The following is a 13,062-nucleotide window of genomic DNA, read 5'->3' as shown; positions in this document are numbered from 1 at the left end:
CTCATATTACTTTATCATTTTTTTCTTTAATGTGGCTTTCTTCAGCTTTTAAAACCTGTAATTTGAGGACCCTGGATGATAGTACTACACAGCTAAAAAGGAATATTTAGTGCTGTGGTTTGAATATTTGTGTCCCCCTAGAGTCCATGTGTTGAAATCTAACCCCCAGAAGAGGATGGGAGTGGAAAGTGGGGCCTTTGGGAAGTGCTGAGATCATGAGGCTAGAACTGTCATGAATGGGCTTTGTGCCTGATAAAAGAAGTTCAGAGACCCCCCACCCCCACCCCCGGTCTTTCCCACCTTGTAAGGACACAGGGAGAAGTCAGCCGTCTGCAACCAGAAGAGGGCTTTCACCAGATACCGAATCCAGGATTTGCCAGCCTCTAGAGAGGCCGAGAAATATATGTTTGTTGTGTATAAGCCGCCTTGTCTCTGGAATTATAGCAGCCTGAACAGGCTAAGACGTTTAGGAACCATTTTCCTCAGGATCATATTAGCATATTAAAAAGCCTGATGGGGGGGCGCCCTGGGTGGCTCAGTGGGTTAAGCGCCCAACTTCCTTCCGCTCAGGTCATGGTCTGGCGCTTCGTTGAGTTCCAACCCTGCATCGGGCTCTGTGCTGACAGCTCAGAGCCTGGAGCCTGGTTCGGGTTCTGTGTCTCCCTCTCTCTCTGCCCCTCCCCGGCTCACTCTAGGTCTCTCAAAAATAAATAAATGTTGAAAAAGAAATTTTAAAGCATGATGGATTTGAGTGGAAGAATGCTGTTTTTTTGTTTGTTTTTACAAAATCCATCTTTAAGTTGAAAAGAACAAGTTGCTGAGGGAGATTTTGCAACAGAGGCTACAGTGTGCCATCTCCTCCACTCTGCCCAGGAGTGTGAAACCCAGTAAAATCAGGTTGGGGCCTGTTTGAACCTACCAAGGGAGCTGTCGCCAGTATCTGCACCAGCAATGCCAGTAGCAGCATGTTTTAATACCAGGCTTCCAGGTAAAATTGTCAGCTGGCATCTCCGAGCCCTTTGTGAGGCACCAGATACATAGATCTTTATCTAAATTCCTCTCCCTCTGCCCCACCTCCTTGTCCACATCTTCTAGGGTTCACTGCTGGGGGTGATAGAACCGAGGAGGGTCTGGAGGCCCGGGCACAAGGCTTGTCTCTGCCACTTCCTGCATGATCTTGGGCAAATCATTTTATCTCCGTGAGCTCCAGATTTCTCCATCCACAAAGTAGAAATATCAATACAAAGCCCAAAGGATTGTTGGTGAGAATAAAGAAATCACATGCTAAATTAGTGTCCATGAGGGGAATCAGACAACAGCCACTTGATATTTTAACCTACATCAGGCTCAGCACTTCCTTGTGACCCTTTATCACCTCCGAGTCAGCCTGGCAACACCGCTGCTGGGAACTGGCCAGCAGGGAGGTACAGGACACCGGACACCTGGTAAAATGGACACTGTGTTCCTGCCATCTGATGGTTATTTATGAAAAGTAGGTCTTACTCTGCATCTGGAAGCCTCTGTGGACAAGGAGGCCAAAAGATGAGCGATACAGGGGGATCCACCCACAAGGCGTGGGGAAGATGGGCCAGGAGTTAAAAGATACAGGGCTCCTGGTTGAGGAGAGTGTAAAATCATTCCACATAGGTTCCAACTCTGGATCCCTCCCTACTGATCCAAGAACTCAGTGTGGGAAGCAGATGGCTTCCTGAGCAAAGCAGGATCAGAATTTATCAATTCAAACAACAGTAGTTGAACTAGATGTGATATTAAAGTGATATTCAGTTAAAACGTTTCTATGTAGAAAATGAACGCCAATGTTCACAAACTCTAAGTGATGCAATAAGAAATATACAAACTCACATAGAAAGCATTCTTTCTTACCGAAAATGTTAAACCTGAATGTGGTCGTGAGGAAACAGGCTAACCCAGAATGTGGAACAGATTCTGCCCGAGACTCTCTTTTAAAAAGTCTGTGCCATGGGAAGAAAGAAAAGAAAAAAAGCAGAGGGACTTTCTTCTAATAAAAGATACTAAAAAAATGTCAACATTAGTTACAATATGTGAATCTTGATTGATTAAAAAACCTATACAGAATTTATGCTCTGAAGGGCGCCTGGATGGCTCAGTCGGTTAAGTGTCTGACTTCAGCTCAGGTCATGATCATGCGGTTCATGAGTTGAGGCCCAGCTTTGGGCTCTGTGCTGACAGCTCAGAGACAGAAGCCTGCTTCCAATTCTGTGTCTCCCTCTCTTTGCTCACGCTCTGTCTCTCAAAAATGAATAAACAGTAAAAAAAATTTTGGAGACACAGAATCAGAAGCACGCTCCAGGGTCCAAGCTGTCAGCACAGAGCCCAAGACAGGACTTGAACTAGCAGAAGGCAAGATCATGGCCTGAGCTGAAGTCGAATGCTCAACCCACTGAGCCACCCAGGTCCCCCCCGCCCCCCACCAAATTTTTTTAAAAAAATTTATGCTCTGGAGGGGTGCCTGGATGGCTCGGTCAGTTGAGCTTCCGGCTTCAGCTCAGGTCACGATCTCACGGTCTATGAGTTCGAGCCCCGCGTCGGGCTCTGTGCTGACAGCTCAGAGCCTGGAGCCTGCTTCAAATTCTGTGTCTCCCTCTCTCTCTGACCCTCCCCCGTTCATGCTCTGTCTCTCTCTGTCTCAAAAATAAATAAACATTAAAAAAATAAATTAAAAAAATTATGCTCTGGAAATAGTTGGGGAAATTTAAAGGTGGAATACATCAAATGTTAATATTTTAGACATAAACCTGATAACATGATTACATACATACAAAATGTCTTTATTATTGAGGGATGTTAAGTTGTAACATAAAAAAATTAGAAGTGAAGTATCATGATGTTTGCAACTTGTTTTCAAATGGTTTAGCAAAAAAATTACATATTTATATATAAAATGTTTTATACACACAAGCAAAGAGAGAAGAGAGTAAATGAATGTGGCAAAATATTAGCAGTTATTAATCTAGGTGAAATTCATTGTGCTAATCTTTCAACTTCTCTGTATGTTTGCAAACCTTCCTAATACAAAAGTTGGAGAAATTCTATCTGTATGCTGCTCTTAAAACATTGTATAAAGAGAAGTATCTTTTCATTTCATTTTCAGATGAGTATAATATTGGTTACATTTGTATCCTGTATAATTGTTCCTTTAAAAAACATATTTTGTTTTGCCCTGCTGTCTCTCAATAAGGAATATTTGATGTGATACATTTATAAGCAACCGATGGCCAAGTTCACTTCAGGAACTGTCTGCGTGGATTCATTTGTAAACACTTTAATAAGGAGTTTTATAGCCATGGGTTTCGGGTTTCCCCTGATGTGCCCCTTTGCTGTTCCTCTTGCCGTCCTGTTTCTTCTTGTGGCAAAGGTTGCCTTTAGCTTTTTTCTTGGCCTCTTGTTCTTTCATCCACTGCTTAATAATGTGACTGTGCGGGCTGACGCAGACCCTCCTGCGCCTGATGTGAAGGCTGCCGAGAAGGGAAGAAAAACAAAATCACGGATAGAAAGTGCAAGTAAGTAAAAATTTAGTGACTTCTAGGCAGTTCCCACTTTTAGACACGGTGTATTTTTAGAGACTGAGTACCACCAGGATGAATCTTTACTATACCTCTGCCTGCAGTTCCTCAAACATCAGTATTAAAAAGAGAAGAAGGAATCTGAGGGGGGGAGAGGGGGTGGAAGGGGAGGTGGGGTGGAGAGGAGAGGAGAGGAGAGGAGAGGAGAGGAGAGGAGGGGAGGAGGAGGAGGAGGAGGAGGGGGAGGAGAAGTGGGGGGAGGAGGAGGGGGAGGAAAGAAGGAACGAGGGAAAGTAGTAAAAATGATTGTCTTTCCTGACCCCGAGCTTCACCCACCAAAAGCAATTCATACCTCACTGCCCATCTCAAACATCTCAGTAAAGTTTTTCTAGATTCTCTCAGCTAAATACCCTTTTTTCCCTTTGAGTCTCTCAGCATTACCTCTCTTCTGGCACTTAACTTATGCTGTCTTTCATTTGACTTTTTGTTTCAAAGCTTCTCCTCGTCCTGTGGTGTTATGCTCCTTGAAGGAGGAATAGTCTGGAACTGTCTTGAAAAGGCCTTGTTCAGTAGGAATTCAGTAATTAATTATAGAGATGAAGTGAAAATTGTTCCAAATAAGAACAGTCTGGTTTTGTTTCCAACAAAACAATCAACTAAAATATTCTAGGCATTTGTTAACATTTTAATAATAATTTTTAAAATGTGCAGATGCAGGAAGGAGGGAGTGTGTTTAGGGAATAGCACATGACCTGGATAAAGCATGGCAGGTGATGAGAAAGAAGCCTGGAAAGATACATCACAGCAGGTTGATGGAGGCTTTTAAAGGGCATGTTAGAGAATTTAAACTTTATTTGGTAGGCAGTGAAGAGAGAGAGAAGATTTTCAAGAAAGGAAGTGACAAGACTGAACACAGATTTGTCTCAAAACAGTATGTGGTAAAGGTCGAAGTAGGAAAAGAATAGACAGAAACCATTTCAAAGGCTACTGCAGGGGCGCCTGGGTGGCTGTCAGTTAAGCGGTTAAGCGTCCAACTTCAGCTCAGGTCATATCTCGAAGTTTGTGGGTTCAAGCCCCACATCGGGCTCTGTGCCAACAGCTCAGAGCCTGGAGTCTGCTTCAGATCCTGTGTCTCCCTCTCTCTCTGCCCCTCCTCCACTTGCACTCTGTCTCTGTCTCTCAAAAATAAATAAACATTTTTAAAACATTAAAAAAGAAAGAAAGAAAGGGCTACTGCAGAAGACAAATATGGCCTGAACTGGGTGGTGGCGGTAGAAATAGAACAAGAACACCAAACATGAGAAAACTGGAAAATCAAATAAAAATGACTTATCAACTCATCAAACACTGGAGGATGAGGAAGAGGAAGGGTTTGAAGGTGAGTTTGAAACTCCATTCCCGGAAGCCTGGATTGATGTTGGGGTCAGAAGTTGAAGCTTCTGGGCAGGAGATGAAAAGTTCCCCTTTGAAATGTACTAGCATAAGGTGCTTGTAAGGTGTCTGATAGGCAAAAAAAAAAAAAAAAAAAAAAAGTAAGTCTGCATTTAGGAGAGTAATCAGATATAAAGAGATGGTTATGGGGTAGTTGTCTTATAGAGAATATAGTCAAAGCCATGACAGCAGGTACGATAACTAAAGACACAAAGAGAAAACTTTTTGAAGAGAAGAACTTGGGACATACCTATATTTAGGGATGAAAAAGAGCAAGGGGAGGTAAGAACAACTAAGAAAGAGCATTTAGTATAAGAGGGGAATCAGAAAAGTGTAGGGCAATGGAGGCCAAAGGAGAAGAGTTTCAGAAAGGAGATGATATGTAACATTTTAATATACTATAGATCTACACCCCACCTGAGATGTTTTCGTTTTCATCTTGACCTTGGGGTGGGAGAACCCTAAAGCAGCATTCACAGTTTCTAATAACTGGAAGAATTTGTGACAAAACATTTTGTGACTTTTAACTTGCCATCAGGTGCCATTTAGTTCTTGTTAAATGTCACGGTTCCTGCCGGCTCTACATACACAACATGCCTGGATCAAGTGAACTCCTGTCGTGTTATTGGGAGAAGAAACAGGGGTTTGAAGGTAGGCTGCCATTTCCCCAGGTGACCCAAGAGGGATCATCCACTAATGTGGGGACTCAAAATGAAGGAGAGTTGGGACAATGTCTGAATGAGCTGAAGTATAATCAAGCCAGCATGTGGGAATATTAATTTGAAAGAAGTGAGGCTTCCCGATAGGAAGACAATACATTCTCTAAGTGTATTACATTGAGAGGTCTTCCAGAGGAAAGCGCCCTCTCCCTGTGGCCAGCTGTTTTCCCTTTGGCTGTGATAGAAGAGAACCTGGCTGTAGCATTCAGTGGAGGAACAAGAAAGAGTCGAAGCTCCCCTATCTTTCCCAAAGGACTAAAACTCTCTCCCTTCTGTGTGGTGTCAGCAAGGACCTGAGCAGACATCCAGTGGAGAAAGGCTCCACGGACAACCAGATAAGCCCGCAGGTTATGCAGGAGGGAACTAGCACTCAATTCCCTTACTCCATGAGGAATGAGGCACTCCCATGAGGGGCACAGGCACTGGGGCTGAAGGGGGCACCAGATGGGGGCAACACAGACAGGGGACCAGGGAAGTGGAGATCCCCAGGAAAACAGGCAGCAGCAGCTACCATGCAAGACTGTTTCCTTCCTTTCTTTCTCTTTAAATTTTTGCTAACATTTATTTTTGAGAGAGAGCAAGCAAGAGAGCGAGTGGGGGAGGAGCAGAGAGAGGGAGGCAGAGGATCCAAAGCAGGCTCCACTCTGCAAGCACAGAGCCTGATGCAGGGCTTGAACTCACAAACCGTGAGATCATGACCTGAGTCGAAATCAAGAGTTGGCCGCTTAACTAACTAAGCCACCCAGGCACCCCAGGACCCTTTCAAAGGCCTGCCCAGTTGGGCCTCAAACTCTCAATGTAATACAATGGGAAAAGATCAGCTACCGGAACACAGCTCCCAAATTCGAGATTCTACGATGTTTTCAAATCCCAAAGTTTGAAGACTGCTTACACTGCACTCTGTCCCCTGTGTATTCCATCTCAGGATAAAAAGAGACGAGGCCATCATGCTAGACAAGGAGATGGTCTATTCCACACTCCCTCAGCCACCCCCAACTCCATGGTATTCTGATGGGCACTGCCCCCCCCATTGTGTACTCTCTGGTGGAGAGTTTGGGCTCTAAGAAACCATAAAGCTGATCCCTGGTTCTTTTGCCCAAAAGAGAGTAGCTAGGGACCGGCCAATGGACCGATGGGGTTGGCCCCGCCATAGAGATTAAACCTGTAATTGTTCCCTAAACCTTTTTTCTTTCCCCTTTCCCCCAAGCAGAATAGCCCCTCAACAATCACTTCTGAAAAAATACTCAAGCCTCCCAGACAACTTTAATAACCCCAAGTTTTCCTCCCAACAGATAGTATCTGTGAGCTTCAAAACCTCAGCCCTCTGCCCAAGATAAACAACTTTGCACTGTATTTATGTTTAGAAACTGCCCAAAGCTCTTTAATGAAGTCACTGTCGAAGGATTTAAACAAACTCCTCTCTCAGAGAACAAAAATTACAATGATCACTTATAGGGTATGAAATAAAGGACCTATTCTAGGCAGAAAAGGAAAAGAAAAGAAATCTAGTGAGTTCACCATAAGCTAATTTATATTAGTTAGTTGTGGTTAATAATAAATGCTTTTTGTGAGTTGTATTGCCAACACTTGCCATGTTTTCTGCATCTAAAATACTATTCTCGAACCTATATATTCAAAGTTAAGGGACTACATTTTAGATAAGTAAAGACATGCTCTGTAGTAAAACAATTTGAAAACAAGAGAACTTTTATCTATTTATGTTGAATGTCAGAAAAAAACAACAAAGAAGATCTGTAATTTATGATTTAAAAACACCACCTAGTCAAATTCATCTTATGTGAGATGAGGTCATAACTAATCTATTTTTCAGTTGTCTTATAGCACAGAGAGACCAATTTACAAACCTGTACTTTAATAAAGTTTTTTTTTTTTTTTTAATTTTTTTTTTTCAACGTTTATTTATTTTTGGGACAGAGAGAAACAGAGCATGAACGGGGGAGGGGCAGAGAGAGAGGGAGACACAGAATCGGAAACAGGCTCCAGGCTCTGAGCCATCAGCCCAGAGCCCGATGCGGGGCTCGAACTCACGGAGCGCGAGATCGTGACCTGGCTGAAGTCGGACGCTTAACCGACTGCGCCACCCAGGCGCCCCAAGTTTTTTTTTTTTATGGTTTATTTTTGAGAGACAGAGAGAGCACAAGCGGGGAAGGAGCAGAGAGAGAGGGAGAGACAGAATCTGAAGCAGGCTCCAGGCTCTGAGCTGTCAGCACAGAGCCCAACCTGGCCCTTGAACCCACAAACCGTGAGATCATGACCTGAGCTGAAGTCTGATGCTTAACCGACTGAGCCACCCAGGCATCCCAACAGTAAGCATTTTTAGATCCAAGATATTGGCTTCATAGTTTCCCTTTAATTAAAATCAAGTGCTTTCTAATTTTTTTTTTTTTTTGAGGGAGGGAGAGGGGCAGAGAGAGAGGCAATCCTAGAATCTGTGTTGACAGTACAGAGCCTGACACAGGACTCTTTCCCACAAACCGTGAGATCATGACCTAGCCAAAATCAAGAGTGGGATGCTTAACCCACTGAGCCACCCAGGCACCCCTCTTCCTTTGACTAAGAATCCTGTCTTGGAGCAGTGTTTTTCAAAGTTGGGTAAGGATGGATTCCTCTGAAAGGGAAATAAAAATGTATCTTAAATCTCAGAGAATGGTCTGTAGGACCCAGCTGAATAGAATCTCTGGGGACGGCAGGAGGGCATAGTCTGTTTTGTGTCACTGGTGCATCCCCAGCGCAAGCTGAGGATAGAATGGTGCTTGGTACATAAATGTTAATCAATAACTATTTGTTGAATTCATTGAATAAATAAAGAAGCTTCTCAGTGACTCAGGAACTCAGGCATAAGCAATGGCCTTATTTGGAGCTAAAAGAAGGGATACCAAATGGCTCATTAGCACCCCCTGCAGCCATAAGTGGAATTTAAACTAGAATTTAAACAGAATCCATGAAGTTTGGAGAGAGCATTTTATGGTTGGTTGCATCATCACTTTTGAGAGATCTTTGAGGCATGTGGTGTTCCTAATGGAAAGACCTGATTCACAACCCATCTCTGCCATTCTCTAGCTGTACGTCACCCAGGTTAACCGTGTAATCTCCTCAGCCACAGCTCTATCCTGTGTGACATGGAGATAATGTACGCCTTCCTCACAGCATTGTTGTCAGAATCCAGATTTGGTTTTAAAGTTTCTATGGAGACATGAAGAACACAGAAATCTAAAATTTTTAATAACTGAGCCAGAGGTAAGGGTGAAAGGGTTCACCATGAGCCAACAGCCCAGAATCAAGAGCAAAGATGAGCATTCATGCTTGATTGCATGTGACAGGTACAGACATCTCTATACTTCTGTTTGTTTTTTCAAGCTTAAAAAAACATTTTTAATCTTTATTTATTTTGGAGAGAGAGAGACAGAGACAGAGTTGAGTGGTGGAGGAACAGAGAGAAAGGGAGATAGAATATGAAGCAGGCTCTAGGTTCTGAACTCTCAGCACAGAGCCCAACGCGGGGCTCAAACCCACAAACCATGAGTTCGTGACCTGAGCCGAAGCCGGATGCTTTGACTGAGCCACCCAGGCGCCCCCATTTTTTCAAGTTTTGTTTAAATTCTAGTTAGTCAGCATACAGTGTAGTACTGGTTTCAGGAGTAGAATTTAGTGATTTCTCACCCAGTGTTATATGTAAGTGCTCATCACAACAGGTGCCCTCCTTAATACCCATCACCCATTTAGCCCATCCCCTACCCAATTCCCTCCACAAACCCTCAGTTTGTTCTCTACAGTTAAGAGTCTCTTATGGTTTGCTTCCCTCTCTTTTTTTTTCCTTCCCCTATATTCACCTGTTCTGTTTCTAAAATTCCACCTATGTGTGAAATCATATGGTACTTGTCTTTCTCTGACTGACTTACTTCACTAGCATACTACATTCTAGCTCCATCCACATTGTTGCAAATGGCAAGATTTCATTCCTTTTGATAGCCAAATATATCCCATTGTATATACGCCACATCTTTATTCATTAGTCGATGGACATAGGGGGCTCTTTCCATACTTTGGCAATTGTTCACAGCGCTGCTGTAAACACTGAGGTTCATGTGCCCCTTTGAAGCAGCGGGTGTGCATTCTCTGGATAAATACCTAGTAGTGCAATTGCTGGGTCGTAGGGTACTTCTATTTTTAACTTTCCGAGGAACCTCCACACTGTTTTCCAGAGTGGTTGCACCAGTTTGCATTCCCACCAGCAGTGCAAGAGGGTTCCCCTTTCTCTACATCCTCGCCAACACCTGTTGTTTCCTGTGTTGTTAATTTTAGCTATTCTGACAGGTGTGAGGTGCTACCTCTTTGAACCTTGTATATACCCATGAGGAATTCAGAGAGTAAAAAAGACAGCAACCTGTATACTTGCCTGGAAAAAGCTACAGTTAAAGTCACAAAATAAAATAGAGTCACCTTCTGTTTTTCTTTTTGTTTTGTTCTTTTACCCAGAGTGTGCCTAGTTTTGTTTAGAAAAGTCACGCACATTGTCCAGTGACTGAAGATATTTATCCTGAATCACAGCACTGCAGTAGGGGCAGCGGAGGCCAGTGTGGGGCTCTGAACATGCAGGTACTCAGAGACTGTGTGCTCACTCCAGGGAGCCTGGTGCCGGAAAGGTGGAGTATTTACTCTTCCCCCCTTCGTTTGAACGATCGCTTGTATGTTGCACTCAGGCAAAGCCTTCCCAACCTACTGCTCACTGGCTGAGAAATGATCACTGGACAGTTTTAGACCTCCCTGAGGCAGGGCACTCACATGACAGCAGCCAAGTCACAATCCCCATCAGCTCTCTGAATGCGACATATATTCACTCTCTCCAGAAGCCTTCTGGAAATATGACGTGAAACCTCAGTGCAACAGCTGGAGGCAATGGGAAGTATGGCTAAAAGAAGAAAAGAAAGAAAATGTTACATCTTACAATTCATAGAACAACGGCCTGGACGCCAAAAAACAAATAATCCAATTTAAAAATGGGCAGAAGATAGAAACAGACATTTCTCCAAAGAAGATATCCAGATGGCCAACAGACACATGAGAAGAGGCTCAACATCACTCATCAGGGACATGCACATCAAAAATACAATGAGATATCACCTCACACCAATCAGAATGGCTAATATCAACAACACAAGAAACAACAAGTGTTGGCAAGGGTGTGGAGAAAAAGGAGCCCTCATGCACTGTTGGTTGGAAGACAAACTGGTGCAGCCACTATGGAAAACAATATGGAGGTTCCTCAAAAAGTTAAAAATAGAAATATCTTATGATCCAGTAATCAATCACGCTACTGGGTATTCACCCGAAAAATACAAAAACACTAATTCAAAGGGATACATGCACCTCTATGTTTCTAGCAGCCTTATTTACAATAGCCAAATTATGGAAGCAGCCCAGGTGTCCATCAATAGATGAGTGGATAAAGAAGAAGCAGTATATGTATATACAATGGGATATTATTTGGCCATAAAAAGGAATGAAATATTGCCATTTGCAATGACATGGGTAGAGCTACAGAGTATAATGCGAAGTGAAATAAGTCAGTCAGAGAAAGACAAATACCATATGATTTCACTCATATGTGGAATTTAAGAAACAAAACAAATGAGCAAAGGTAAAGAGAGAGAGACAGAGAGAGACAGAGAGAGAGAGAGACAAGCCAAGAAACAGACTCTTGACTATCGAGAACAAACTGATGGTTACCAGAGGGAAGGGAGTGGGGAGACGATGAAATAAGTGATGGGGATTAAGGAGTGCACTTGTTGTGATGAGAAACTGGGTGATGTATGGAATGGCTGGATCACGATATTATACACCTGAAACTAATACAACACTGCATGTTAACTCTGCTGGAATTTAAAAACAAAAAGTAAAGACAACAAACAACAAATAGACAACGACCTGGTCCTGGCTCTCTTTGTAGATTCCAGAGAAACAGAATGCTAATCCACTCAAGCAAGGCACACACATTCACTGAGGGCTCTGTGAATGCAGACCTGGGACAGGACATGTCTCTCCCTTTTAGAACTTACACTGTATTTGGGGAAGATAAAACATTAAGTTCACACAAAGACACAAAACAAGTGAAGAGATGAAAAATAGCTCCAGACAACGATGCTAGCAGGGCTGAAGACGGACCTGATTCGAGTTGAAAGAAGTGAGGTTGACAGAGTGTCCCACACAGTTTAGAAGAGAGAGACCACACGGGTCCCTGGAACAGGTTTGAAGTTTCCTACCAGGGAAGGACTTGGATGAATCTTTAAGAATTTGGATAGGTGGAGAAAATGAAGACTTGTCAAGACTAAATAAAGCGCATGGTCAAGAATTCCGAGATAGGAAAGACCAAGATGTATTTAGGGAATGGAGAAAAATAGACCACACTGTTTGAAATGAGTAGCTAGGAAGGTAAGCTATTGGGGATATGGTTCAAAAGATAGACTGAGGTCACACCAATGAGGCCCTGAATGTCAGTCTAAGGAGGTTTATCTTTTATGAAATGGGGATCATTAAAGATTTGGGAAAGGAGAAGAGTTTTAGGAAAATCCATCTTGCAGTGATAAGCAAAATGCATTAAGGTGCAGAGTGACTGGAGAAGGAGGTCAAGGTAGGAGGAGCTTACGTTACCCAGATGTAAGGAGGGCAACACAAATATGAAAGGGAATCCGATCCCCTACTAAAACGTGTATCTGGGGGCGCCTGGGTGGCTCAGTCGGTTAAGCGTCCGACTTCGGCTCAGGTCATGATCTCACGGTTCGTGCGTTCGAGCCCCGCATCGGGCTCTGTGCTGACAGCTCAGAGCCTGGAGCCTGTTTCAGATTCTGTGTCTCCCTCTCTCTCTGCCCCTCCCCCACTTGCACTCTGTCTCTCTCTGTCCTAAAAATAAATAAACATTAAAAAAAAAAAGTTAAAACATGTATCTGCAAACTCCTACATGCCACATGCACACGGTATTCTCCTATGCTTCCCAGTCCACCAAGTGGGCAGTGAATTTTAAAAATATTTTTTAGAAATTACAGCCGACAGTGGGTGCAGGTGGCAGCCTCATGATAACAGAAATTAGCTCCTGAATTAGGTGCTAAAAGAAATGTTTTGACCTCTTCATAGTGTCAGCTCTAAACAATAGAGGCACCTACCCTTAGGATAGGGGAAAATCTCAATATCCATGCTTTGTCCACATGGTAACATCAGGTCCCTCACAACTATGGAGTAGAGGAGCTGAATATGAAGTTAAGAATGTTTATGTGACTCACTTTTTGAGCATCAAAACTTTCCATTATTATTCATTTATTCACCTATTCATTAATTACTCAACAATATTTATT

At 43.1% G+C, this 13,062-nt stretch overlaps 1 protein-coding gene across 1 annotated transcript in view; it reads right to left on the bottom strand.

Annotated features, from left to right (window-relative positions):
* Positions 1-2,814: 2,814 nt before the first annotated feature.
* The window catches only part of CCL28 (C-C motif chemokine ligand 28), a 36,333-nt gene continuing 26,085 nt past the window's right edge, over positions 2,815-13,062 (bottom strand). Inside the window, exons 6-7 of the mRNA XM_030328371.1 lie at positions 10,499-10,625; positions 2,815-3,497 (exon numbers count right to left, since the gene is read on the bottom strand). Coding sequence (XP_030184231.1) covers positions 3,305-3,497; positions 10,499-10,625 — 320 coding nt within the window. The 3' untranslated portion in view covers positions 2,815-3,304. The remainder of the gene's footprint in view (positions 3,498-10,498; positions 10,626-13,062) is intronic.

Source organism: Lynx canadensis, chromosome A1, assembly GCF_007474595.2.
Source record: "Lynx canadensis isolate LIC74 chromosome A1, mLynCan4.pri.v2, whole genome shotgun sequence".
Classification (NCBI taxonomy): domain Eukaryota; kingdom Metazoa; phylum Chordata; class Mammalia; order Carnivora; family Felidae; genus Lynx; species Lynx canadensis.
This window is presented reverse-complemented; position numbering and strand designations above follow the sequence as displayed.